The sequence below is a fragment of the Hypanus sabinus genome, chromosome 3 (assembly GCF_030144855.1).
Source record: "Hypanus sabinus isolate sHypSab1 chromosome 3, sHypSab1.hap1, whole genome shotgun sequence".
In the NCBI taxonomy this organism is placed as follows: domain Eukaryota; kingdom Metazoa; phylum Chordata; class Chondrichthyes; order Myliobatiformes; family Dasyatidae; genus Hypanus; species Hypanus sabinus.
In genome coordinates, this window is record NC_082708.1 from 11,259,326 (window position 1) to 11,286,413 (window position 27,088).

At 40.1% G+C, this 27,088-nt stretch overlaps 1 protein-coding gene across 1 annotated transcript in view; it reads left to right on the forward strand.

Moving 5' to 3' along the window:
- aqp11 (aquaporin 11) overlaps nt 1-26,873 on the forward strand; it is a 36,998-nt gene extending 10,125 nt beyond the window's left edge. The window contains exons 2-3 of the mRNA XM_059963736.1: nt 21,125-21,241; nt 25,853-26,873. Of these exons, the coding sequence (XP_059819719.1) occupies nt 21,125-21,241; nt 25,853-25,947 (212 nt within the window). The 3' untranslated portion in view covers nt 25,948-26,873. The remainder of the gene's footprint in view (nt 1-21,124; nt 21,242-25,852) is intronic.
- The last annotated feature ends 215 nt before the right edge of the window (nt 26,874-27,088 follow it).

Genomic DNA, 27,088 nt, shown 5'->3' on the forward strand with positions numbered 1-27,088 from the left:
TAGTGTAATGTTATTACAGTACCAGTGACTCAGGTTTGATTCCCACTGCCGTTCGTATGTTCTCCTTGTGATTGTGTTGGTTTCCTCTGGGCGCTTCAGCTTCCTCCCACATTCCAGAGACACACAGCGTAATTGGTCACATGGTGTGTTTGGGTGGTGTGAGCTTGTTGGGCCAGAAGGACTTGTTACTGTGCTGCATCTCTAAATACAATAAAATGTCCTTCATTGGAGGAATAAGGCTTTGTACTTTGTGGATTGAAAATACAAAAACAGAAAATAGGAGCAGGAATTGGCTGTTTGGCCCTTAATACCAGTTCTTCCGTTCGATCTGAATGGTTAGCGTGACACTATTACAGCACCAATGACTTGGGTTCGATTCCCGCCTGTGTCTGTGAGGAGTTTGGGCATTCTCCCTGTGACCATGTGGGTTTTCTCTCACTGTCCAAAGATGATAATTGATTATGTGGGTGTAATTGAATGGTGTGTTTGTGTCAGGCCAGAGGGCCTGTTACCATGTTAAATCTCTAAGTAACAAAAATGATCATGGCTGATTGACAACATTTACTCTCTCTCATATTCGTTGATACCTTCTTCATTATCCATTTCCCTACTTAAGTACGTAGAAAAATCTTCGGAGGCATGAAGGATATATAAGAAATGAAATTTATTTGCAACATTTATTTCATTTCTAACATCCTTCATCCCTTTTTCTATTTTCAAACTAGTCTGGGAAATACTTTGCACCCACTTAGTTTGAGAGAAGGATTTTGCATTTTAATAGACTTTGCAAGCTAGGACTCTGTTACCATTTGAAGATGTAAAATTTTCATAAGGAAGGTAGGAGTTTTTGCATGCATGTAACGTACACAAGCAGTCACCAGTATCCACAGGGACTCCCAGAATAGTTTTCTCTGTCGCTGCTAGGTTCAATAGAGTGTAATGAAGTAAATTCCACACAGGATTGGAGCACTGCAGGCCCTCTGGAATAAATGTGGGTGCCCGCAGAGTCAGCGAAGATTATGTTAATTTTTACTTACGCCCATCTCCTGGGGTCAGTCTTTCAAGTTGTTTCCTAGGTGTACCCATCTTCTTGGTGTTGAAGATCCTTCCTCTCCCAAGGATGAGGTCTTTGGAGCTCCTGTTGGTGGTTCTGTAGCTCTGGGTCTCCTCCTATCACAGCTGGCCTTGGGACTGTCCATGGCGGAGTTACTGTTTACACTTGATCCCAGTCAAGGTGTTCTCTCCATCATGGGTTTACCCAATATCTCCTTAAATGCATAGTTGAAATGGCCTTGAAAGTCTTTTTATAAAGGCAATTTCCACGCTCTCCTGTATTCTTTTATCTTACCACTCTAGTTTGCCCATTGTGAATGAAGCCACTGCATAGCAGTGATGACAGAGTAGATGGAGTTTTTCAGATAAATCAGATGTCTGATTGTGTGCAGTATAATTAGGACTTTAAATTTAGGTTTCTGTTTTTGATCGGGTTTGCCCTTTGTATTGGCTTTTATAGACAGAGACACAGATGCAGCATGGAAAGCAGTCTTCCAGTGCGTCACATCAACCATCCATTTGTATGAATCCTACTTAAGTTCTGTTTTACTCTTCCCACAGATTCATACTTCCATCTAGATTCCATAGTTTGCCTAGGGGTAATTTACAGCAGGCATCTAATCTATCAAACTATGTCTGTGAGATATGGGAAGAAGCCAAGCACCCAGAATAAACCCACATGGTCACAGGGAGAACGTGCAGACTCTATACTGACAGATCATAAGACATAGGGACAGAATGACAAATAAGAGAAAATCTGCAGAAGCTGGAAATCTGAGTGCACACACAAAATGTAGGAGGAACTCAGCAGGCCAGGGAGCATCTAGGAAAAGAGTGTAGTTGGTGTTTTGGGCCGAAACGTCAACTGTACTCTTTTCCTAGGAACAGAATGGGGTCATTCCAACATGACTGATTTATTATCCTTCTCAATGCCATTCTCCAGCCTTCTCCACATAACCTTTGACATCCTGACTAATCAATCTATCAACCTCCACTTTAAATATATCCATTGACTTGACTTCACAGCAGTATGTGGCAATGTATTTCATAGATTCACCATCCTCTGGCTGAAGAAGTTCCTCCTCATCTCTGTTCTAAATAGACGTCCTTATATTCTGAGGCCGTACCCTCTGGTTCTGGACTCTCTCACTACAGGAAACATCCTCTCCACATCCACTCTATCTAGGCATTTCAATACTCAGTAGGTTTCAATGAGATTCCCTCATCCCCTATTATTCTAAACTCCAGTGAGTATAGGCCCCAGAACCATCAAACATTCCTTGTACATTAACCCTTTCATTGCTGAAATAATTTTCATGACCCTCTCCAATACCATTACATCTTTTCTTAGATAATGGGCCCAAAACTGCTCACAATACTCCCAGTATGGTTTGATAAATACCTCATAAACCCTCAGATCAGGATTGAACCTCAGCCTCCAGCTCTGAGGCAGTGGCTATATTAGCTATACCACTGTTGCCCCAACTAATTAAATCAGCATTTTGGTACAACTGAGTATGAATCAAAATCAGTAAGGATGACAATTGCTGCCTGATTCACATCTTTCTTTAGTGATTTCTATAATATAGTTTAAATTTCCTTTCGTATAACTACAAGCATCCTTTGTTTGTTACCACCCACCCCCCTTCCCGCCTGCACCTTTACCCTGCCAGCATTTCTCGCCACTACTCTTCACACACAAATAGATTGGTCAGCTTGTCAAGCCAAGCAAAATGAACAACAAGGGTAATTTGTATTTCACCACTGTTGAAATTTATTGCCAGCACCAGGTTTTATTAGTGAAAAGAAATTGTATATTTTCACATAGGCATCTGACGATGCTCTCCTGGCATTTTTTAGTTAAGCAATAAAAAAAAATCTCCTAATAGACGGAAATGAGGGGCAGACAAAAAGGTGATTCAGGTAATCTTTTTCAAGCTGGAAGAATAATTATTCCAACTGTCCCTACTTCTCAGCTCTTATCTCATCACTCAATACTGTGTATGGCACAGTAATATAGCAGTTAGTGTAATGCGTTATATTGTCAGCAATCGTGGTTCAATTCTGTTGCAGTCTGTAATATGTTCTCCCCGTGATCGTGTAAGTTTCCTCTAGGTGCTCCAGTTTCCTCTTGCTTTCCAAACACTTTGGACCACAATGCAGCATAGCTTTATAGTGCCACGCTAGCTTTATAGCAATCAGAAGATCAGGTTTCACTACTGCAATCAGGAAGAAGGTACAGAAGCCTCAGGACTCGCCACCAGGTTCAGGAACGTTTATTACCCCTCAACCATCAGGCTCTTGAACTATAGGGAATAACTTTATTTGCCCCATCACTGTACAATTCCCACAACCTATGGACTCACTTTCAAGGACTCTTCATCTCATGTTCTTGATATTTATTGCTTATTTATTTATCATTGTTATTTCATTTTTTTCTTTGCTACTTGCATAGTTTGTTGTCTTTTGCACACTAGTTGTCCGCCTTGTTGGGTGCGGTATTTCATTGATTCAATCACGGTTATTGGATTTACTGTGAATACCTGTAATCTTATTTTCGGAAGGTTACCACATAAAAGGGTCACCCACCCTCTCCACCAGCACCACCACTGTTTTTCTCTGTCTCCACTATGGCCCACAGCCTTGTGGGCAACCTCAGGAGAGATGAAAGCAATGGGAGTAAACCCAGACAGAAAATCCGGAGTGGAGCCCTAAGGTAGCTGGACATCACTGAACATCCTTCCAGCAGCTCCTGCAGACAATCTGTTGCCAAACTTATTTCTTTGATTTCCTTTGGAGTACATTGGTGTACATTGGAGAGGGGAATCTTGATGACTAGGCATCCCAAGATCTCCAGGCTTGCCCTGGAGTGGACACTGCAGTGCTGCTTATTTTTCCATTGTCCTTCAAGACATATCACATCACCTTATTAAAGGCGTTGCTAATTTTTACCATTTCTGAGATATAATCAATCAGCGACATTAATTCTTTCCATGGATACTGCTTGACCTACGTCTTTTTTTTCATTCTAGACCTAGATCCATTTACAGAAAAGATTACATATTAGCTTTATTTGTCATATGTACATCAAAACCTCCAGTGAAAGGTCATTTGAGTCAATGGCCAACATAACCGGAGGTTGTGTTGGGGGGGCCTATCCTGTTCTACTTTGGAATATGAGAGGAAACCGGAGCACCTGGTAAAACCCATTCGGTCACAGCATGATAGACAGTGGTGGGAATTGAACCCTGATCTTCTGATCGTTGGCACTGTAAAGCCTTGCGTTAACTGCTACACTACCTTGTGGCCTGTGGTAAAAAGGGATAAAGACTTGCTTATGTGCAAGTGATGGGAGCAGAGAAGTTGTGTGGAGTTGTTAATCAGATCATTCTGAACATTAAGTAAGTCACCCTGACAGGCACAGTACGTTCTGGTATGAATGATTTATCTGAGTAGATGCCGAATGCCAATAATCGGTTCCTTGTTTACACAGGCTGAGTTGTCAGTGAGACTTGTTTTCCAAGTTACCAGTTAACTAGAAGTGAGCAGTTTAATGATTATGTGTAACTGACAGGGTTTGAGAAATGGTTCACTTGCTGCCAATAAATCTTATCTAGGAGTATGAACATAGAACATAGACCAGTACAGCCACTGTTCCCTCTAAGCTAAAATGCTCCTGCAAACGTAGCCTTTGATACCATGTCACTGGAATTTTGTTTTCTCTAATGTTAATATAAAATACTGTGCAGTTTTCAGGCTGTATAGCTATTTCCTGTTCAGAGCAAGGGTTGGTCAGCACAGCTGTAAAAGAAGAAAAAAATTGGAGGGCACATTGAGTACAACACACTGCAGGCCCTTCAACCAAAGATATCGTGCCAACCTATAGTAACCTACTCCACAATCAATCTAATCCTCCCTCCATTTTTCTTACATCTGTGTGCCAATCCAACAGCCTTTGAAGTTTCCCCTGATATTAATATGTACCACCAACCATGACAGTGCATTTCAGGCACATACCACTCTCTGTGGGGGGGGGGGGGGGGGGGAAGGAAACGACTTTTAACATGAACCTCAAACTTTCCTTTATTCACTTTAAACAGATGGTGAAGGCTTTGGAATTCTACACCAAGGAAAAGTTATGGAAGTTTCCCTTGAGCTTCCTAAGGAAAAAAAAAACCGGGTTTTCTTGAGGTTTTTGCAGCTGCTTGAATAACCACATAGTGGTCATTTTATTAGGTATCTCCTGTACCTAATATAGTGGCCACTGAGTGTATGCTCGTGGTCTTCTGCTGCTGTAGCCCATCTGCTTCAAGGTTCGACATATTGTGTATTCAGAAATGCTCTTCTGCACAACACTGTTGTAACGTGGTTACTTGAGATATTGTTGCCCTCCTGTCACTTAACCCTGTCTAACCATTCTCCTCTGACCTCTCTCACTAAAATGGCATTTTCACCCACAGAACTGCCACTAATGGGATGTTTTTGTTTCTCGTACTTTTGTGTGTGAAAATCCCAGAAGATCAGCAATTTCTAAGATATTCTGGCATCAACAATCATTCCATGGTCAAAGTCACTTAGATTACATTTCTTCCCCATTCTGATGTTTGATTTGAACTGTTAAACCTTCCTTCTAATTATTACCTGTTACCCAATGCAAGAACACACAGTACTATGGAGAAAAAAGCAACAGCTTTTTTATTTAGTAGCTCGCTACCAGAGAGAGAGCCCTCCTAAGGTACACACGGGCCTGTATGAGGAATGCTCTATGAAGGCATAGAGGTACAGTTTTTTTGTACCACTTTTTGTCATGTACACAGGAAACAATTTTTTAGCTATCCCAATCATCACATGCCCAGCAACAGTGGTATTTCGAGAGAAAGATCACTTGATTACCTTATAAGGTAGTCGACCTCAGACCACTAGGACAATGTACACAGAGATAATTTCTCACCTTTTAAAAAAAATCTTTTAATTAATTTTTAAACAAACATAAATGAAACATGAATACAGAGAGTTTGAAAGTACATAGTTAATAGTTTAAATAAACATTCAAATAGATGATAATCAATATATAATAACCTCCCAAACTCATGGTAATTACGAACAAAAGATGTTAAAAAAAACCCCAAAAAAAAGAGAAAAAGAAAAAAAAAACTAACCAACATGGGCCATTGCATTATGTCAAATATATACAGTAGTGCCAATAACTCTGTACCTCCATCCAAATAATTAAGGATAATAAAAGTGAGGTTTAGGAAAAGACAATTTAACTCGTATGAAAATGTTGAATAAATGGTCTCCAAGTTTCTTCAAATTTAACTGAAGGATCAAAGAAAACACTTCTAATTTTTTCTAAGCTCAAACAAGACATAGTTTGAGAAAACCACTGAAATATAATTGGAGGATTAACTTCTTTCCAATTCAATAGAATAGATCTTCTAGCCATTAATGTAACAAATGCAATCATCCGTCGGGCTGAGGGGGATAAATGACTATTATCTGCCATTGGTAAACCAAAAATTGCAGTAATAGGATGCGGTTGGAAATTGATATTCAGAACTGTTGAAATAATACGAAAATATCTTTCCAGTAATTTTGCAAACAAGGGCAAGACCAAAACATGTGGGTCAATGAAGCAACTTCAGAATGACATCTGTCACAGGTTGGATTAACATAAGAATAAAATCAAGCAAGTTTATCTTTAGACATATGAGCTCCATGTACAACCTTAAATTGTATTAGGGCATGTTTAGCACAAACAGAAGAAAAATTGCCTAATTGTAAAATTTTCTCCTACTGCTCAGTGGGTATAAGACAATGAAGTTCTTTTTCCCATTCCTCCTTAATTTTTTCTGATACTTCTGGCTGTATTTTCATGATCAAATTATAAATGATGACTACTAAACCCTTCTGACAAGGATTCAGAGCTAAAAAATTTTCCATAATGTCTGATGGACATAATTTCGGAAAAAACTGTAACTCATTATTCAAAAAATTTCTAACTTGCAAATATCTAAAAAAAAGAGTTTTAGGTGATATGTCCACAGCCCCCTCCTTTGTGAGAATCGCAAGAGCACTAGTTGGGGGGGGGGGTCAGTAGACCCAGGAAATGGGGGAGAGAGAGACGTGCCGAATACCTCGTTCCACCGCGATGCAAGATAATGCAACATTGACCATTGTCTCCTGGAGACCACGTTTGTGGATTGGGGACTATGCTACATACAAGCCCTCGGGCAAAGTGGGCTGGTTGAGAGAGAGATTGCATCATCCCAACCTGATTGACATCTGAGACCCCGTGAGGAAGTATAAAAGAGGGTCTGGGGGAATACCCCCTTCAGATGCACCAGAAGAAACGCTAATGATCCCGTAGTAGCGGGAAGCCATTTGAAGGAAGCCACGTGTGTTGGATTCCGTGCCTGGAATCCGTGGCTGGAATCACGGAAAACTGCTTTTAGATAACAACAGGGAAGCCCGCTCCCTTGATTCAACGTATTCGCTTCATAAAAGACCCGGGCAAGTTTCTTTTCTCACCAATCTCTCTCTCTCTCTCTCCAACAAGTGAAAACCCAGGGGTCCCCCCCCTCCAAAAGGCTGAAGCCTGCAGGAACTGAGTGACTTTTATATTTCTATTGGACAACATATTATCCCCTAGACAAACGATCGAGCTGTTTCTTATTGATGGTTATTATTAGACCCGCGCTTTTAGATTGAGTAGTGATGACGTATATAATCTGAATGTTTGTATTAATCTTATTTTTGTGCCCCTTCATAAATAAAGACTTTTAAAAATAGTACCATCAGACTTCAACGGACCTCTCTATCTTTGCTGGTAAGTGATCCAGTTACGGGATTTCGTAACATCGGTAAATTATATTTATTAGATAGCTGTTCAAAGGACATAAAACTATTATCTAAAAATAGATCACGAAAACATGTTATACCTTTTGTTTTCCATAAAACAAACAGTTGATCCATAAAAGAGGGCCGAAAAAGAAAGTTAGATATTATAGGGCTTGATAAGATAAACTTATTCAAGCCAAAAAATTTACGAAATTGAAACCAAATTCGCAATTGATGTTTAACTATAGGATTAGTTATTTGTTTATTCAATTTAGATAAAGAACAAGGAAGTGAAAATCCTAAAATTGAAAACAATGAAAAGTCTTGTACAGATTTACATTCCAAATTTACCCATTGTGGGCAAGCTGCTATAGTTGATTCTTGTGTCCAAAATATTAAATATCGTATATTAACTGCCCAATAGTAAAATCTCAGGTTTGGCAAAGCCAAACCACCCTCCTTCTTAGGCTTCTGTAAATATTTTTTGCTTAGTCTAGGATTTTTATTCTGCCACAGATAGGAAGATACTTTGGAGTCAATAATATCAAAAAAAGATTTAGGAATAAAAATTGGTAATGCTTGAAATAAATATAAGAATTTGGGTAATACCATCATCCTAATAGTATTAATTCGACCAACCAACGACAAAGATAATGGAGACCACCTGGTAACAAATTGCTTAATTTGGTCAATTAAAGGTAAAAAATTAACTTTAAATAAATTTTTATGTTTTTTGGTAATTTTAATACCCAAATAAGTAAAATTATCTGTGACAACTTTAAATGGTAAATGTTTATAAATTGGAACTTGCATATTTAATGGAAATAATTTGCTCTTATTAAAATTCAATTTGTAACCAGAAAAGTTACTAAACTGAGCAAGCAAGGACGAAATAGCAGGAATAGATCTCTCAGGGTCGGATATGTATAGTAACAAATCATCAGCATATAATGATAATTTATATGTCCCTTCCCCACGAGTAATACCCAAAATATTAGGTGATTCACGAATGGCTATAGCTAAAGGTTCCAAAACAATGTCAAATAGTAAAGGACTTAAAGGACAACCTTGCCTTGTACCACGGAATAACTGAAAAAAAGATCTTTGATTATTGATAAAGACCAAAGCCAAAGGTTTATAGTATATTAATTTAATCCATGATATAAATTTCGAATTAAAATTAAAATGTTGCAATGTATTAAATAAATATGGCCATTCAACTCTATCAAATGTGCATGAAAGGTTAACCATATAACCATATAACAATCACAGCACGGAAACAGGCCATCTCGGCCCTCCTAGTCCGTGCCGAACTCTTAATCTCACCTAGTCCCACCTACCCGCACTCAGCCCATAACCCTCCACTCCTTTCCTGTCCATATACCTATCCAATTTTGCCTTAAATGACACAACTGAACTGGCCTCTACTACTTCTACAGGAAGCTCATTCCACACAGCTATCACTCTCTGAGTAAAGAAATACCCCCTCGTGTTTCCCTTAAACTTCTGCCCCCTAACTCTCAAATCATGTCCTCTCATTTGAATCTCCCCTACTCTCAATGGAAACAGCCTATTCACGTCAACTCTATCTATCCCTCTCAAAATTTTAAATACCTCGATCAAATCCCCCCTCAACCTTCTACGCTCCAATGAATAAAGACCTAACTTGTTCAACCTTTCTCTGTAACTTAAGTGCTGAAACCCAGGTAACATCCTAGTAAATCGTCTCTGCACTCTCTCTAATTTATTGACATCTTTCCTATAATTTGGTGACCAGAACTGTACACAATATTCCAAATTTGGCCTTACCAATGCCTTGTACAATTTTGACATTACATCCCAACTTCTGTACTCAATGCTCTGATTTATAAAGGCCAGCGTTCCAAAAGCCTTCTTCGCCACCCTATCTACATGAGACTCCACCTTCAGGGAACTATGCACTGTTATTCCTAGATCTCTCTGTTCCACTGCATTCCTCAATGCCCTACCATTTACCCTGTATGTTCTATTTGGATTATTCCTGTCAAAATGTAGAACCTCACACCTCTCAGCATTAAACTCCATCTGCCAACATTCAGCCCATTCTTCTAACCGGCATAAATCTCCCTGCAAGCTTTGAAAACCCACCTTATTATCCACAACACCTCCTACCTAAGTATCATCGGCATACTTACTAATCCAATTTACCACCCCATCATCCAGATCATTTATGTTTATTACAAACAACATTGGGCCCAAAACAGATCCCTGAGGCACCCCGCTAGTCACCGGCCTCCATCCTGATAAACAATTATCCACCACTACTCTCTGGCATCTCCCATCTAGCCACTGTTGAATCCATTTTATTACTCCAGCATTAATACCTAACGACTGAACCTTCTTAACTAACCTTCCATGTGGAACTTTGTCAAAGGCTTTGCTGAAGTCCATATAGACTACATCCACTGCCTTACCCTCGTCAACATTCCTCGTAACTTCTTCAAAAAATTCAATAAGGTTTGTCAAACATGACCTTCCACGCACAAATCCATGCTGGCTACTCCTAATCAGATCTTGTCTATCCAGATAATTATTAATACTATCTCTAAGAATACTTTCCATTAATCTACCCACCACTGATGTCAAACTGACAGGTCTATAATTGCTAGGCTTACTTCTAGAACCCTTTTTAAACAATGGAACCACATGAGCAATACGCCAATCCTCCGGCACAATCCCCGTTTCTAATGACATCTTAAAGATCTCCGTCAGAGCTCCTGCTATTTCTACACAAACTTCCCTCAAGGTCCTGGGGAATATCCTGTCAGGACCCGGAGATGTATCCACCTTTAAATTTCTTAAAAGCGCCAGTACTTCCACCTCTTTAATTGTCACAGGTTCCATAACTTCCTTACTTGTTTCCCACACCTTACACAATTCAATATCCTTCTCCTTAGCGAATACCGAAGAGAAGAAATCGTTCAAAATCTCTCCCATCTCCCTCGGCTCCACACATAGCTGACCACTCTAATTCTCTAAGGGGCCAATTTTATCCCTCACTATCCTCTTGCTTTTAAGATAACTGTAGAAACCTTTTGGATTTACTTTCACCTTATTTGCCAAACCAACCTCGTATCTTCTTTTAGCTTTTCTAATCTCTTTCTTAAGATTCCTTTTACATTCTTTATATTCCTCGAGCAATTCCTTTACTCCATGCTGCCTGTATCTATTGTAGACATCCCTCCTTTTCCGAACCAAATTTCTAATATCCCTTTAAAACCATCGTGCTTTCAAACCTTTAACCTTTCCTTTCAACCTAACAGGAACATAAAGATTACCCTCATAATTTCACCCTTAAATGACCTCCATTTCTCTATTACATCCTTCCCATAAAACAACTTGACCCAATCCACTCTCTCTAAATCCCTTCGCATCTCCTCAAAGTTAGCCTTTCTCCAATCAAAAATCTCAACTCTAGGTCCTGTCCTGTCCTTCTCCATAATTATATTGAAACTAATGCTATTGTGATCACTGGACCCAAAGTGCTCCCCAACACATACATCTGTCAGCTGACCTATCGCATTCCCTAACAGGAGATCCAACACTGCCCCATCTCTAGTCGGTACTTCTATGTATTGTTGCAAAAAACTATCCTGCACACAATTCACAAACTCTAAACCATCCAGCCCTTTTACAGAATGAGTTTTTCAGTATCTAAGGAAATGACACATTCTGGTATTTTGGGTGAAGGAGTATAAATAATATTTAATTTTCTAATGTTAAAAGATGAGTAGCGGTTTTTAATAAATCCAGTCTGATCTTCAGAAATAATTTGAGGTAATATATTTTCTAATCTGGTGGCCAAAATTTTACTAAAAATCTTAAAATCCGTATTCAGCAAGGATATAGGCCGATAGGATGCACATTCAATGGGGTCTTTATCATTTTTAAGAATTAAAGAAATAGAGGCTTCATAAAAAGATTGTGGCAATTTACCTATAGTTAACGCATCTTTAAAAATTTTACAAAGCCAAGGAGAGAGTATAGAGGAAAAGGATTTAAAAAATTCTACAGTATAACCATCTGGACCAGGAGCTTTACTGGAATTCATTGAAAAAGTAGCCTCTTTTATTTCAGTTTCCGTAATAGGTGCATCTAGGAATACACTATCCTCTGTTGTTAATTTTGGGATATTCAATTTTCTTAAAAATTCATCTATTTTAGAAGAATCCTCAACAAATTCTGATTGATATAAAGAATTATAAAAATCTTGAAAGACTTTATTTATCTCTTTATGGTCGATCGTCAGAGTGCCATCTCGTTTACGAATCAATAGACAATAGGTGCAGAAGTAGACCATTCGGCCCCTCGAGTCTGCACTGCCATTCTGAGATCATGGCTGATCATTCACTATCAATACCCGTCCCGGCCTTGTCCCCATATCCCTTGATTCCCCTATCCATCAGATATCTATCCAGCTCCTTCTTGAAAGCATCCAGAGAATTGGCCTCCACCATCTTCCAAGGCAGTGCATTCCACACCTCCACAACTCTCTGGGAGAAGAAGCTCTTCCTCAACTCTGTTTTAAATAACTGACCTCTTATTCTCAATCCATGCCCTCTGGTACTGGACTCTCCCAACATCTGGAACATATTTCCTGCCTCAATCCTATCAAATCCTTTAATTATCTTAAACGTTCCAATCAGATCCCCTCTCAATCTCCTCAATTCCAGTGTGTACAAGCCCAGAATCCTAGTAATTTGTCGTTTAACTGAAGCAATTTTCAATTGATTAGCCAATAATTTGCCAGATTTATCTCCATGTACATAAAACTGGGTTCTAGATTTAATTAACTGATTTTCAGTCGAAGAGGATAATAACAAACTATGCTCCATTTTAAGTTCAACGCTTTCTTTATAAAGTTCTTTGCTGGGGGTCACTGACTAAATCTTATCAATTGCTTTGATTTTATCAACCAATGTTAATATTTTAGAATTAGTTTGTTTCCTAACTCCAGCAGAGTTAGGAAAATAATAAGCAGTGAAATAATCTGTCCACGAATAAATGCTTTAAAAGTGTCCCATAAGAGATCTCTGCTGTAGAATTTGTTGAGAAAAACAAATCAATTTGTTGTTTAATAAAATTAAAAAAGTCTAAATCCTGCAATAAAATAGAGTTGAACCTCCAAGATTTAGCATTCGTAGATGAGTCCATTGTCTTAATAGATAGCTTCAAAGGTGCATGGTCAGAAATGGTAATGGAGTCATATTTACAAACAATAACATCTGTAAGTAAACAGTGATCAATAAAAAAGTAATCAATTATTGAGTAATTATGATAAACATGAGAAAAGTATGAAAACTTTGTCATTGGGGTGTAAAAAAAACGCCAAATTTTGGAAATTCCAGAATCAATCATAAAAAAAATAATAAGAGAGGCCTATTTATTCGGAAGAGCTTGGGTGGGCTTAGATCTATCCATCAAAGGGTTTAGACAACAGTTAAAATCCCCACCCATTATCAGCATGTACTGATTCAAATTAGGAAAGGATGTAAATAGACACTTAAAAAATTCAGGACAATCAGTGTTTGGAGCATAAACATTAACTAAAACAACTTTTTGATTAAAAAGTAGACCAGTAATAAGCAAAAATCTACCTTGTGGGTCTGAAATTGTTTCATAGTGTATAAAGGAGGTTGAAGAATCTATAAAAATGGAAACGCCTCTTACTTTGGCTTGAGAATTCAAGTGATACTGTTGGCCTTTCCAAAACCTAAAAAAATGTTGACTATCCACCTTCCTCACATGAGTCTCTTTTACAAAGATAATAGTAGCATTCATTCTGTGGAATACTTTGAATATTTTTTTCTGTTTGATCGGATGATTTAGACCATTAGTATTCCAAGAAACAAAATTAATAATCTTATCCATATTGCCAATATTTATTACAATTAACACATAAGGTTTAAAAAGAAGATGAACTCATGAATCCGGAAGAGGGAAGTAAGTTCAAGGAGGAACCGGAAGTCATGACCATTTTTGTAGTTTCAAATTAGCCCATGAAGTAAAACTAAGCGTGAAGCAAGCAAAAAGAAAAATCCCCCTCCCTCCACCCTCAAAACCCCAGGAAAAAAGCCAAAAAGAGGCAAGCAAGTGATCTAATACTAAATTTACTCCCATATCTCAAGACGGCAACTCAAACAAAAAAAGTCAAATAAAAGATGCAAACCACCCATATTATAAGAAAGGGTTAGTATAACAAAGATTAAAGTATAATATTAATATTATATATATAATAATATATATATATATAAAACAAAAGCATTAAAAATTAAAATGATAAAACCCATAAATGGATAATATTGTATTAGTGTCTTAAAAGAAAATCCTTAAACTTATTCAGACACATCAAAACGGATGTGATGTATCCAAGCACTAAGGTCTTTCGGGGAAAAAAAACGACATCTTAGAAAAGTTTTTTTTTAAATTTTAATATTTAAACGTTAAAAATATAAAAAAGAGTATATGAACTTAAAAGAAAACCCTAATGAGTTACTTTCAAAACTAACAGAATAATAATATAAAAAGAACAAACTCAGAATAAACCAAAAACGGACTTTTACCATGTGTAAGAAATACGTGTAAGCCATCACGTAAAAAAAAATCATCATTTTGTAAAAGATCCAAATCTATAAACTAATTGTTATATTAGTCAACCCGTAGAAACAATAAAGTATTATTCTTCAAGGAATCTTTGAGCATCCGCTGGAGATTTGAACAGCCGATAAGTCCCGTCTTTGAGAGTAACTCTCAATTGTGCTGGAAATAACAGCGCTTGCTTGTAGCCTTCCTGATGGATTTCCAACATAACCGATTTAAAAGCCATTCTTGCCCTTAAAACTTCGGGACTATAATCTTCCAAAATACGTAATTTAAAATCTTGAAAGCTGATCATGCCCTTTTTCTGGGCAGCCCGAATCAAACATTCTTTGGTATGAGGATAATGGATCTGGAGAATTACTTGTCGTGGTTTCAAACCTGAAGCTGATTGAAAACGAGAAATGCAATGTGCACGGTCGATTATTGGAGGGGTATCCAGTACCTCTGAGCCGAAGACATCCATTAAAAATTTGAGAAAAATACAGTGAGATCACCATTCTCAAATTTTTCCGGAATCCCAATTATCCGGAGATTTTGTCTTCGAGAGCGGTTTTCAAGATCAGTGATTTTAGATTTATAACGATCCAGCAGTTGAGAAGTCGAAGTTTGCTGTTGTTGCAGAGTTTCAATTGTGCGATCTCTCTGGCGAGCGGCATTTTCAAGAACTAAAATTCTTGCTTGTTTTTGTGAATCCAGTGTAAGTGATTGAAGTTTTGCGTCGTGTCTTTAAAATTTCATCGAACGTAGAAAGCTTTGAGGTTAATTTATTCTCCAGTTTTTCAAGTCTGTCGTGCATGAGTTTCGCTATTGCTTCCAAAGTTAACGGTTCTTTCGTCTGTTTCGATTCCTTTGCTTTAGACATTTCAACGAGTTGAAAATGATTCAAAAAATTGAAAAAGATTTCATATGTCTGAACCCCTTTAGAATAGGTATAAACAGATCAATTAGGGAGTGCTTGTAGGTTAAAAGAAAAGTAAAAGGATTGGAGCGAAGCCTAAAACCGCTTCCCTCCATAAGTGCCATCTTGAGACCCTCAATTTCTCACCTTTAAACGTCATTTCTATCTTTAGCCTTAGTTTAAAGCCGAGGAAGGTCCATCTCCCACCCCCCATCCTCATCACATTCTATAGGAGTTGTATTGAGAACATCCTGAGCAGCTGCATCCCTGCCTGGTTCAGAAATTGCACCACCCTGCAGCGGATAGTGAGGTCAGCTGAGAAGATCATCGGGGTCTCTCTTCCCGCCATCACGGACATTTATACTACACGCTGCATCCACAAAGGAAACAGCATTATGAAGGACCCCGTGCACCCCTCATACAAAATCTTCTCCCTCCTACCGTCTGGGAAAAGGCTGCAAAGCATTCGGGCTCTCGCGACCAGACTATGTAACAGTTTCTTCCCCCAAGCTATCAGACTCCTCAATACCCAGAGCCTGGACTGACACCTGTTTATTATTTATTGTAATGTCTTCACTGTTTTTGTGCACTTTATGCAGTCCTGTGTAGGTCTGTTGTCTGGTGTAGCTTTCTCTGTGTTTTTTTACGTAGTTCAGTCTAGTTTTCGTAATGTGTCATGTAACACCATGGTCCTGAAAAACGTCGTCTCATTTTTACTATGTACTGTACCAGCATTTATGGTCAAAATGACAATAAAAGTGACGACTTGATTTAGCACTTTCATAAAGTAAAGTATGAGTAGGTTACCACATCCTCTTTTACAGGTAAAACAAGGATTACGGGGTTCCTATCAAATCGTTGTCTAATTTAGCTGTGATACTATCTTACGAGACCAAAAAGCCCTCAGCTCCATTCTTGCAAAGTCATGTAAGCATGAGGTGTGAGACAGATAAGCAAAATTCAGCCCACAAAGTGTAACACCTGCAAAGTTTTCAGTTTGAAAGCAGTACCAGCAGATTATTCAGATCAGAAATCTGCAGCAATTTTAACCCCTTATTCACAAGAGTCCGAAAATCATTTCCCAACCCTTTAACCCTATAACAGAACAACTATAACATCTCAGAACAACTGAACCCCTTGATCATTTCTGCATGTTTTTATGCATTGAGTTGCTGCCAAATGATTGGCTGATTAGATATTTGCATTAAAGAGCAGATGTACCTAATCAGGTGGCCACTGAGAGTATGTCACAGAAAAGTACAGCACAGGAATAGGCCCTTCAGCCCACAATATCTGTGCCAACCTTGATTTGAACTGCACATCTGTCTCCATTCCCTGCCAATTTGTATATTTGTTGAAAAGCAACTTAAAATATTGCTATAATACCTTAATCAGCTAGTTGAGTGGTGTTGTAACAACCTTGCATTTAACATCAATAAGACCAAGGAATTGATTGTGGAATTCAGGAGGGAACGCCAGTCCTTATCATGGGAACTGCAGTGGAAAAGGTGAGCATTTTCAAGTTCCAGGATGTGAACATCTCTGAAGATCTATCCTGGGACCAATATATTGATGCAATTACAAAGAAGGAATGATAGTGGCTATATTTCATTAGGATCTTGAGGGGATTTGGTATGTCACCAAAGACTTGTAAATTTCTACAGATGTACCGTGGAGAGCGTTCTAACTGGCTGCATCACAGTTTGTTATGGAGGAACCACTGCACAGAATTGGAAAAAAAGCTGCAAAAAGTTGCAAATTCAGCCAGCTCCATCAGGGGCACTAGCCTCCTCAACATCGAGGACATCTTCACAAGGTGATGCCTCAAAAAGGAGGCATCATTCTTTAAGGACCTCCATTACTCAGGACACAATCTCTTCTCATTGCTGCTATTAAGGAGGTGGTACAGGAGCCTGAAGAGACACTAAACATTTCAGGAACAGCTTCTTCCTGCCATCACATTTCTGGATGAACAATAAACCCACCATGTACATTACCTCACTATGTTTTTTTCTTTCTTTTTAAAAACTCCTTTTGCACTACTTTATTTTTATTTGCATATGCACTATTGTAATTTAGTTTTTTAAATTATGTATTGCAATGTACTGATGCTGCAAAACAGCAGATTCTAGTGATATTAAACCTAATTGTGATTCTGAAATGAAAATGTGTCCAAAACTCTGATTAATTATGAGATTGGTTTGAATGCTGTGGGGTGTTGGGGCGGTAGCAATTAGGACTAATGAAAATTGGGTTTAGATTTATGACATGAAGTGACATCCTTAGAATGAGACATTTTCAATGACTTTGCAACCTCCTCACTATTGGTACTTTGAGATGGGAGGGTCACCAATGACCAGACACTCAACTCGACAAGATGTAGAAATACCATGGCTACAAGGGCAGGTCAACGGGTGAATATCCTGCAGCAAGTAACTCATGTAACATCCCAGAATCTTTCCACCATCTATAACGCATGTCAAGAGAGTGATGGAATCATCTCCACTTGTTTGGATGAGTGCAGCACCAGCAACTCTCAAGAAGCTTGATACTATGCAGGGCAAAGCAGTCCATTTGCTCATTACCTCAACTACTAACCTAAGTGTATGTTCCGCCCATCACCACTGTACAGTGGCTTCATATACTGCAGTTACTCACCCGACTGTATTTCCCAGACTGTTGACCTCTGCCACCAAGAAGGACAAGGTGATGATGTATCAAACCTCAAAACCTTATAGAGGATAGTAAAAACTGCCATGAGGATCGTTGGGGTCTCTCTGCCCCTGTTTATGACATTTACCAGGAGAGTTGTTATATGAAGAGCCCGAAGCATTGTTAAGGATCCTTGCCAACCATCCCACAATCTCTTTGATGTACTACCATCAAAAAGGAGGTACAGGAACATCAGGACGAGGACTGCTAGATTGGGTAATAGCTACTTCCCTTAGGCTGTGAGACTAATGAATACCCTGCCAACACTGAGCTGTTTTCTGCACTGTTGAGAGTTTATGGTTTACCTGTGCTGCACATTACTTGTATTTAGAATAAAAACACAAAATGGTGCAACTGTTGTCACTACCTCCTCCCATAGATGCTGTCTGGCCTGCTGAGTTCTGCCAGGATTTTGTGTTTTTATTTATTTCCAGTATCTGCGGACTCACTCGTGTTGTATTTAGAATTATGTTTATTAGCTGACCTTGTTTTATGTGCTGTGTGTGATGTATGTTTTATGGATGTGCCATGGTCCGGAAGAATGTTTTTTTCATTTGATTGTATATATGTATAGTCAAATGACAATAAACTTGAACTAGAATACCTTTCCCTCCAGATTCTAAGTTGCAGATGATCTTGACTTGCAATTGTTGCTGCATCTAAATTCTGGAAGTTATGTTACAACAGCACTGTGGGGGATCCTTCACCAATGGGACCTCATCACCACTCTCTGCAGGGGATGGGCAATAAATACTGGATCAGCTCCGGAAAAATGAGTAACTTAAAGAAAACAAAGTAAGATGTTATGAAGTCTGATGGTGATCATGGTCACATCCCAACTATTTGTTCCTTAAACCGATCACTGAAACCTGATGATCTGGTTATTATTACAGGGACTTTTATGAGAGCTTGCTGTGTGTGTGTGTGTGTGTTCCACTGTATTGTGTGGTGTTTTATATATCCTGAGAACATAATAAAGACAAGTAGTAGCTTTATTTGTGACATGTACATTGAAACATTGAGTGAAATGCTTGTAGGTGTCAAAGTAAATTAGCAAGGATTGCAAGTGTTGCCCTGCTTCTGGTGCCAATGTAGCATGCCTACAACTCAGTAACCTGAATCCATGTCCTTGGAATGTGGAAGGAAAAGAAACCCATGCAATCTTGGAGAAAGTGGAAAAGCTCCTTATATACAGCAGCAGGAATTGAACTCCAGTTAGTGACCAGTGGTGTTATAAAGCATTACACTAATTGCCACACTACCATCTCACCTTACCCATAATAACTTTGTTAACAGCGAAGTAATTGTCTCATTATCAACAAGCGAATATCTGCAGATGCTGGAAATCCAAGCAACATGCAAAATGCTGAAGGAACTCAGCAGGTCAGTTAGTATCTATGGAAAAGAGTAAAGTTGATGTTCCGGGCTGAGACCCTTCAGCAGGACTGTGGGGGAGAAAAGATGAGTAGAGTTAAAAGGTGGGGGGAGGGGAGGGAGAAACATAAGGTGATAGGTGAAACTGGGAGGAGGAGGATTGAAGTAAAAAGTTGGGAAGTTGACTGATGAAAGAGATACAAGGCTGGAGAAGAGGGAGTCTGATAGGAGAGCACCTACACTCTGTCCGCCAGAGATTGGGAGATTGCTTCGCCGAGCACCTACGCTCCATTCGACAGGAAAAGTACCCACCCATTTCAATTACACTGTCTATTCATGGCCTGACTGTTGTGATGAGGCCAAACTCAGGTTGGAGGAACAGCACCTTATGTTCTGTTTGGGTAGCCTCCAACCTGATAGCAGGAACATAAATTTCTTGAACTTATGGTAATATGACCCCACCCCCCCCCCCTTCACCATTTCCAATCCCCATTTCCCTCTCTTACCTTATGTCCTTGCTTGCCCATTACCTCCCTCTGGTGCTGCTCCCCCTTTTCTTTCTTCCATGGCCTTCTGTCCTCTCCTATCAGCCTCCCCCTTCTCCAGCCCTGTATCTTTTTCACCAATCAACTTCCCAGCTCTTTACTTCACCACCTTTTCCCAGTTTCACCTATCACCTTGTGTTTCTCTCTCCCCTCCCCCCACCTTTAAACTCTACACTTTTTGTCTCCAGTCCTGCTGAAGGGTCTCGGCTTGAAATGTTGACTGTACTTTTTTCCATAGATGCTGCCTGGCTTACTGAGTTCCTCCAGCATTTTGTGTGTGTCTCATTATCTTTCTAGGAGAATAATGTTTCTAGAAATATTAGTAAGGCAGGTGAGATAAACAGAACAAATTGAGATACTTGAGTTGAGGTCCTCCAGTGGTCATGGTCAACCATGGATGTTACATTCCAGCTGTCTACACTGCATGATACACAAACCAGGGCAGTAAAATATAGAGAGCAAGCTGTCCTTTTCCATGCAGCTGATGTATCCAAAGGAACAGCAGAGACTGATACAGTTTGGCAACAGTGTCATTGTAGGAGTTAGCAGTCAATGTTGAACTAAACATTAGGACTCCAGCTCTGGATTTTTTCTCAGGGTTTACTCCTGATGTCTTCCCGATGAGCAGGTATCACTGCAAGGCAGCACACGTTTGAAATCAGAGTTTTCTTTCTAGATGAGCTGCCAACCATGGCTGATCAGCCCCATCTGCCAGAATTGACTGGTTTTAAGGCACCAGTAACTCGCTTTTGTCCCTTCTCCTTTCAGCAGAAAAAATATTCCGCAGGGTTTAGTAGCTTAGCCACTCATGAAGGCTAGGAGCTGGACAGTTGCCAGAGGCTATTTAAGACACAGGCCATTTGGGAGCATTTAATAGGACTTATCCCCACTACTGCCCACTGTTTCTCCCCCCCCCCCAACCCCCTAGGTATAACAACCTTAAGGTACTAGAGTGGATATGTCGAAAAAGCCATCTGCCTGTCTTGATCTTTAAACTCTTCCTGCTCTGAATATCACATACATTGGTACATTGTCCTGACTTCTCTAATCTTTCTGTCACCAGCTGGAAACCTGACTGGAGCTATGTTTAACCCAGCGTTAGCCTATTCAGTCTTGTTCAACTGTGAGGGAAATACCTTTCTTGAATACGCCTTTGTTTACTGGCTTGGACCCCTAATGGGTAAGTAGGCTGTTGACTGTGTGGGATGGGATGAGGGAGTCTGAAGATGTTGGTTCTGGTCGGTTTATTATTTGAGCAACTAAATGTCCTCATTTTTAAGATTTTAAAGATTAGCTTTATTAAAGCTAATTTTTAACTTAATTTTTAAAATGTTCAGGTTGAATTCACAGAGTTAATCACCGATACCAGAGAGAGATCCTTGTAATCCTTTCAAACCTTGGAATTTATCGCTTGACCAGTTTGTGTTTGGTAGAAATGGACAATCCTAGAGAAAATCAAAGGTCAATTGATGAATGCCAAATAACACAGGTTTATAGATTCCAAGGCGTTTTTTTTCTCTTGCAAAGATGCTAGCTTTGTCCAAACCTTCAGCTGGAACCGAAGGTCTCGTGGTTGTGTCCCAAGGTTGTGGAATTTAAGAGCCGAGAATAGCAATTTAGTCCTGCCTTCCTGAGCCACTGCTTTAGTACCACCTTAGCAAGGAGTTAAAGTTCTGCAACATGTCATATACATGTTTGCAGAAGCCCCCTTTGCCATGCACTTCTTTCCCTGAAGAACAGTGGAGGGATAAGGAAACTTAATAGATTCTTTTTAATTGACAGAGAATTACAGCATAGTAGGAAGCCTTTTAGCCCATCTGCCTACTTGCCTGTCTTTTCAAAACAATGTGTGTCCTTGGACATGAAGCTCCCAGCTATAAACTCCCTGCAGCCACAATTCAGTGATGCCCATGTCATACATGCCAGTCTTTTACTCTGCTGGAAGTTCATCTACTTTAGTTTGTATGTTGTGTGAATTCAAATATAACACTGTCAGTCCTGCTTTCATCACCCTTTTCAATTAGACCATAAGAGATGGGAACAGAATTAGGCCATTCAGCACATCAAGTCTGATCTACCATTCCATCATGAATGATCCCAAATCCCACTCATCCATTCACCTGCCTTCTTGCCATATCCTCTGATGCCCTGGCTGATCAGGAAACTATCAGCCTTAAATATAAACACAGATTTGGCCTCCACCACAGCCTGTTTGCAAAGTATTCCACAGATTCACCACTCTCTGGCTAAAAAAAATTCCTCCTTAACGCAGTTCTAAAATATAGGCCCTACAGTTCTGAGTTCTGTATGCCCCCACTATACCACCATTCTCTCCACATCTACCCTATCTACTTTCAACATCAGGTAGTTTTCAATGAGATTCCGCCATTCCCCCCCCCCCCCCCCAACATTCTTCTAAGTTCCGGTGAATATGGGCCCAAAGCTGCCAAATGCTCCTTGTATGTTAATCCCTTCATTCTTGGAATTATCCTCATGAACCTCCTCTGGACTTTCTCCAATGACAACACATCCTTTCTGAGATATGGAGCCCAAAACTTTTGACAATACTCTTAAGTGCGGCCTGACTAGTGCCTTATAAAGGCCTAGCATTGTCTCCTTGCTTTTATATTCTATTCCCCTTGAAATAAATGCCAACTTTGCTTCTGTCTTTACCACAGACTCAACCTGTGAATTAACCTTCTGAGAGTCTTGCACGAGGACTCCTTAAATCTCTCTGCACCTCTGATGTTTGAATCTTCTCCCTATTTAGAATGTAGTCTGCACTATTGTTCCTTTTACCAAAAGGTATTTACATTCATTTCTCAACACTGTATGCCATCTGCCACGTTTTTTAATCCTTTCTTCCAATTTGTCCAAGTCCTGCTGCAATCACATTGATTCCTCAGCTCTACCTACCCCTCCATCTATCTATGTATCACCTGCAAACCATGCCACAAAGCCATCAATTCCATTTTCCAGGTAATTGACAAACAATGTGAAAAGTAGCAGTCCCAATACTGACCCCGAGGAACACTACTAGTCACTGGCAGCCAGCTAAAAAGGGTCCCCTTTATTCACTACCTCCTGCCTGTCAGCCATTTCTCTATCCATGCCAGTATCTTTCCTATAATGCCATAGGATTTTATCTTGGTTAAGCAGCCTCAAGTGTGGCACTTTATCAAATGTCTTCTGAAAGTCCAGGTAAATGACATCTACTGCCTCTTCTTTGTCCACCCTGCTTTTTACATCCTCAAACAAGATTCTTGAAAGATCATGACCAATGCATCCATTATCTCTTCAGCAACCTCTCTCAAAACTCTGGGATGTAGTCCACCTGGTCCAGAGATGACTTATCCACCTTAAGGTGTTGGCATGTGGCCAAGTGGTTAAGGCGTTTGTCTAGTTATCTGAAGGTAAAAAAAACCTTGCCCAGGCTTGCACCCTGGAAACTTTCCAAGATGCAAATCCATGGTCTGTTGAGACTAACAGAGGCCACCACCACCACCACCTCATCCTCATCCAGACCTTTAAGTTTGTCTAGCATGTTTTCTTTTGTAATAGCAATGGCACTCACTCCTGCTCCCTGACACTCACAGACCTCTGGCACACTGCTAGTGTCTTCTACTGTGAAGACTGATGTAAATTCATCAGCCATTTCTTTGACCCTCATTACTACCTCACCAGCATCATTTTCCAATCTCAACTCTTACCTCCCTTTTACTCTTTATATAACTTAAAAAAAATGTTTAGTATCCTACTTTATATTATTGGCTAATTTGCCCTCATATTTCCTGTTTTCCCTTCTTATAGCATAGTGGCCACCAACCCTTTTAAACCCAAGATCCCCTACCTTGGCCTTAGTGAAAGGCAAGATTGACCCTAAATCGGTTAGTCACACGCATGCGCACTGGGCAGAAAAGACTGGAAGTAAAACCCCGCAACCCGAAAGTAGAAATAATGTATGCACATCAGGGATCACCACCCTTTTTTGCACCGCAGACGGGTTTACTGTTGACAATATTCTTGCAGACCGGTTGGGGGCAGGGTGCTTGGTGGTGTTAAACACGACCGGAATATAGCGATTATCGAAGCAGGTTCCTTATGTCCAGGCTATTCCGCAATTTAGTTTATGTGGTTCTCAGCACTTAGCTTCTGTCCCGCTTGCTGGTGTTTTTTCCACTGAAAAAACTCAGTGGATTTGTCTTTCAGTGCAGGATGCTTGGACTCAAGGTGCCAAAGCAGGTTTGAGGGCTTCATTGCCTCATTAGACAGCCTCCGGGCCCGAACTCCAGCTTCCCGGCCGCGGCTGGTCGTGGGTGGGGTGAGAGAACAAGGAAAGGGCCGGAGGTCCCCGTTCCGGGGCCGCAGTCCAGAGAGAGTGAGCGACCAACCGAGCAAGGAGTGCGATAGGGCGCATGCCTACCCTCCTTGTAGGTAGGTAGGATCTATCGGCCGACAGAAGTTTGGCTCGAGGGATGACTTGCAGTAGATTGCAGCGAGGTAGCTGCTCTGCTACTTACGAAACCCTGAGCCTGAATGAGGTTGTCTGCAAATATTTTAGCATTGGGTTCTCCACGAACATTCGGTGTGCTAAACAGGTTTAGAGGTGGCGCTCATCTGTCCATGCTACAGGCCAGTAGCAATGGCACTTCCCACCAGCCATGTGAGGCGACTGGTTACCTGAGGCCAACCAGTGATCCTTGGCACGAGGGTAGCACTGCATTTAGGCGGCTGGTGACTTTGCGTACGTTCAAGTTCAACAGTGGGCGTGACAGGGAATGAGGAAAGGTGCAGCTGACTCATATCATTTCATATCGCCAAATCATATCATTTCCTCACGGCCCGGTGGTTAGGGACACTGTGTAGTGTGTGGCAGGGGGGAGCTACACATACACACACAGGGCAGAAAGAACGGAACTAAAACCCCGCAATCCGGAAACAGTCTCTCAACAGTATTTGTGTATTTATTTTTTATTTTTTTCGGGTTCTACTGGGAAAGACTCAAAGATTGACCAGTCGATTGCAATCGACAGGTTAGCAACCACTATTATAGCATTTTTAGTTGCCTTTCTTTGGATCTTAAAAGCTTCCCAATTATCCAACTTCAACCAGCCTTTGCTACCTTATATGACCTTTCCTTTTATGCAGTTCTTAACTTCTCTTTTACATTCATTGTTTTCGTCTTTTACATTGCAGCTCATCCCGTTGACTGCAATTTTGCCACATCATCAGCTTGTCCTTGTTAGCATTCCCACTACACACTGCTGCTGTTTGTAAACCAACTGCCCCATCCTCAGCTCTATCACATCAATTCCTATCCCCCAGCCAAATTAGTTTAATCCTTCCCAAACAGCTCTAGTAAACTTGACCGCAAAGATATAGGTCCCCCTTGGGTTCAGATACCATTCATCCCTTTTGTACAGGTCATACCTCCCCCAGAAAAGATCCCAATGATCCAGAAATCTGAACCCCTGCACTAGTTCACAGGGATATGGCAAATGGCACTATTCAGTATGGACCAATGTTGGGCCAAAGGGACTATTTCTGTGCTGTTTCACTCTGTACTCTTCTGGCACTATTGCTCTAGGGATGATTTACAGTGGTCAACAAACGTCCTGTGTAGCCATAGAAGGTGTGAACTTTATGCAGTCAGCAGTGAAGGTCAGGATCCGATCTGGGTTATTTCTGCAGTGCAACTGTGTTGTAGGAACAATCTCCCTGATTTTCTCCCTCTCATTTCTGTTTTATCCCCACCCACCCCCGAACCCTTCCCCACTGTGTACTCTTCCAGGTGCCCTGACAGCTGTGCTGCTCTTTGACAAGAAAATGGCATACTGCCGTAGCAAAGCTACGCGAACACAGCAGCATGCAGAGAAACAAGACTGAAAGGGGATGAGTGAAGATGAATGTTTTCAGGAGAGTCTCTGAAGGAGGAGGAAGCTGCTAGTGTTAAGAAGATCAATCGTCTTCCATTTCAACTGGCAGTTTGATAAATGAAGGACAGCAAGCAGCAATCAACTAGGATTTGTATCTCAATTTTTAGGGACTCTTCTAAAACTGAAAAAAATTTTAAACAAGAAGATTTTCCTGTGGACCTGTGGAAAGAATGCTTGAACTACATCTATAGATACAAGCCTTTTCACCACTGAAGAAAATATCTTAATAATAACATTGTTAAACAAGTTAGTTTTATTCTAGGATTGAGCACATTACCATCCAGGTCAGCAGAATTTCATATAAATATCACTGAATTTTATTAAGTTTTATTAATAAAATGTTTGGTATTTAGTTTCAGCCATTGTTTTTAAACATTGTAAGTGTGGTAAGGTAAGGAGTGCTTGTGCAGTGAGGAGTTACTACATGGGTTAGTGTCAAAACTACCTGTGCAACGTGGTCAGCATGCCCAGCATGAACACTCCACTTCCTTCCAAAGGGATCAACAGGAACAAATAGTTGGGAGGGAAAATTGCAATGCTGGATTGCCCTGGTCTTGTTCTAGTTTAAATGAGCACAATCTGTTGTAGAACGATCACTCTCTGGAACTGTAGAGCAGCATCGACCCAGTGGGATTTAAGTCAGTCCACTCACTATGTCATGTCCACTCTGGACAGTGTCCAAACTGTATTAACTCAAGGAATTTTGCAAATCAATTCTCTGTTGCAGAAGTTGTGATGTGTAGGGTAATCATCCTGGTAGGTGTTACCTGTTGATGCCTGGATAGTGAGTTAATTAGAGAGTTCTAAAAATCTTTTATGACTGTCGTTTATGACTACATTAAAGATTCTATTGAAACCTGTTTAATATAATCAATATGATAAACAGTCACTTAAGAATCAGATGCTATCCTGACAAGATGGCACCGGTGAACTACAGTGACGTTCTGCAGGCTACACACAAAATTTCTAAATATACCTTGTTTCCATTACTCTCATGGCAATCTGCAACATGTAGTTTCCCTTTAAGCATGGTATCATTTTAGATATGAAGTGGAATATTTTGTACTCATTCATACTCTGATGTTTACAAG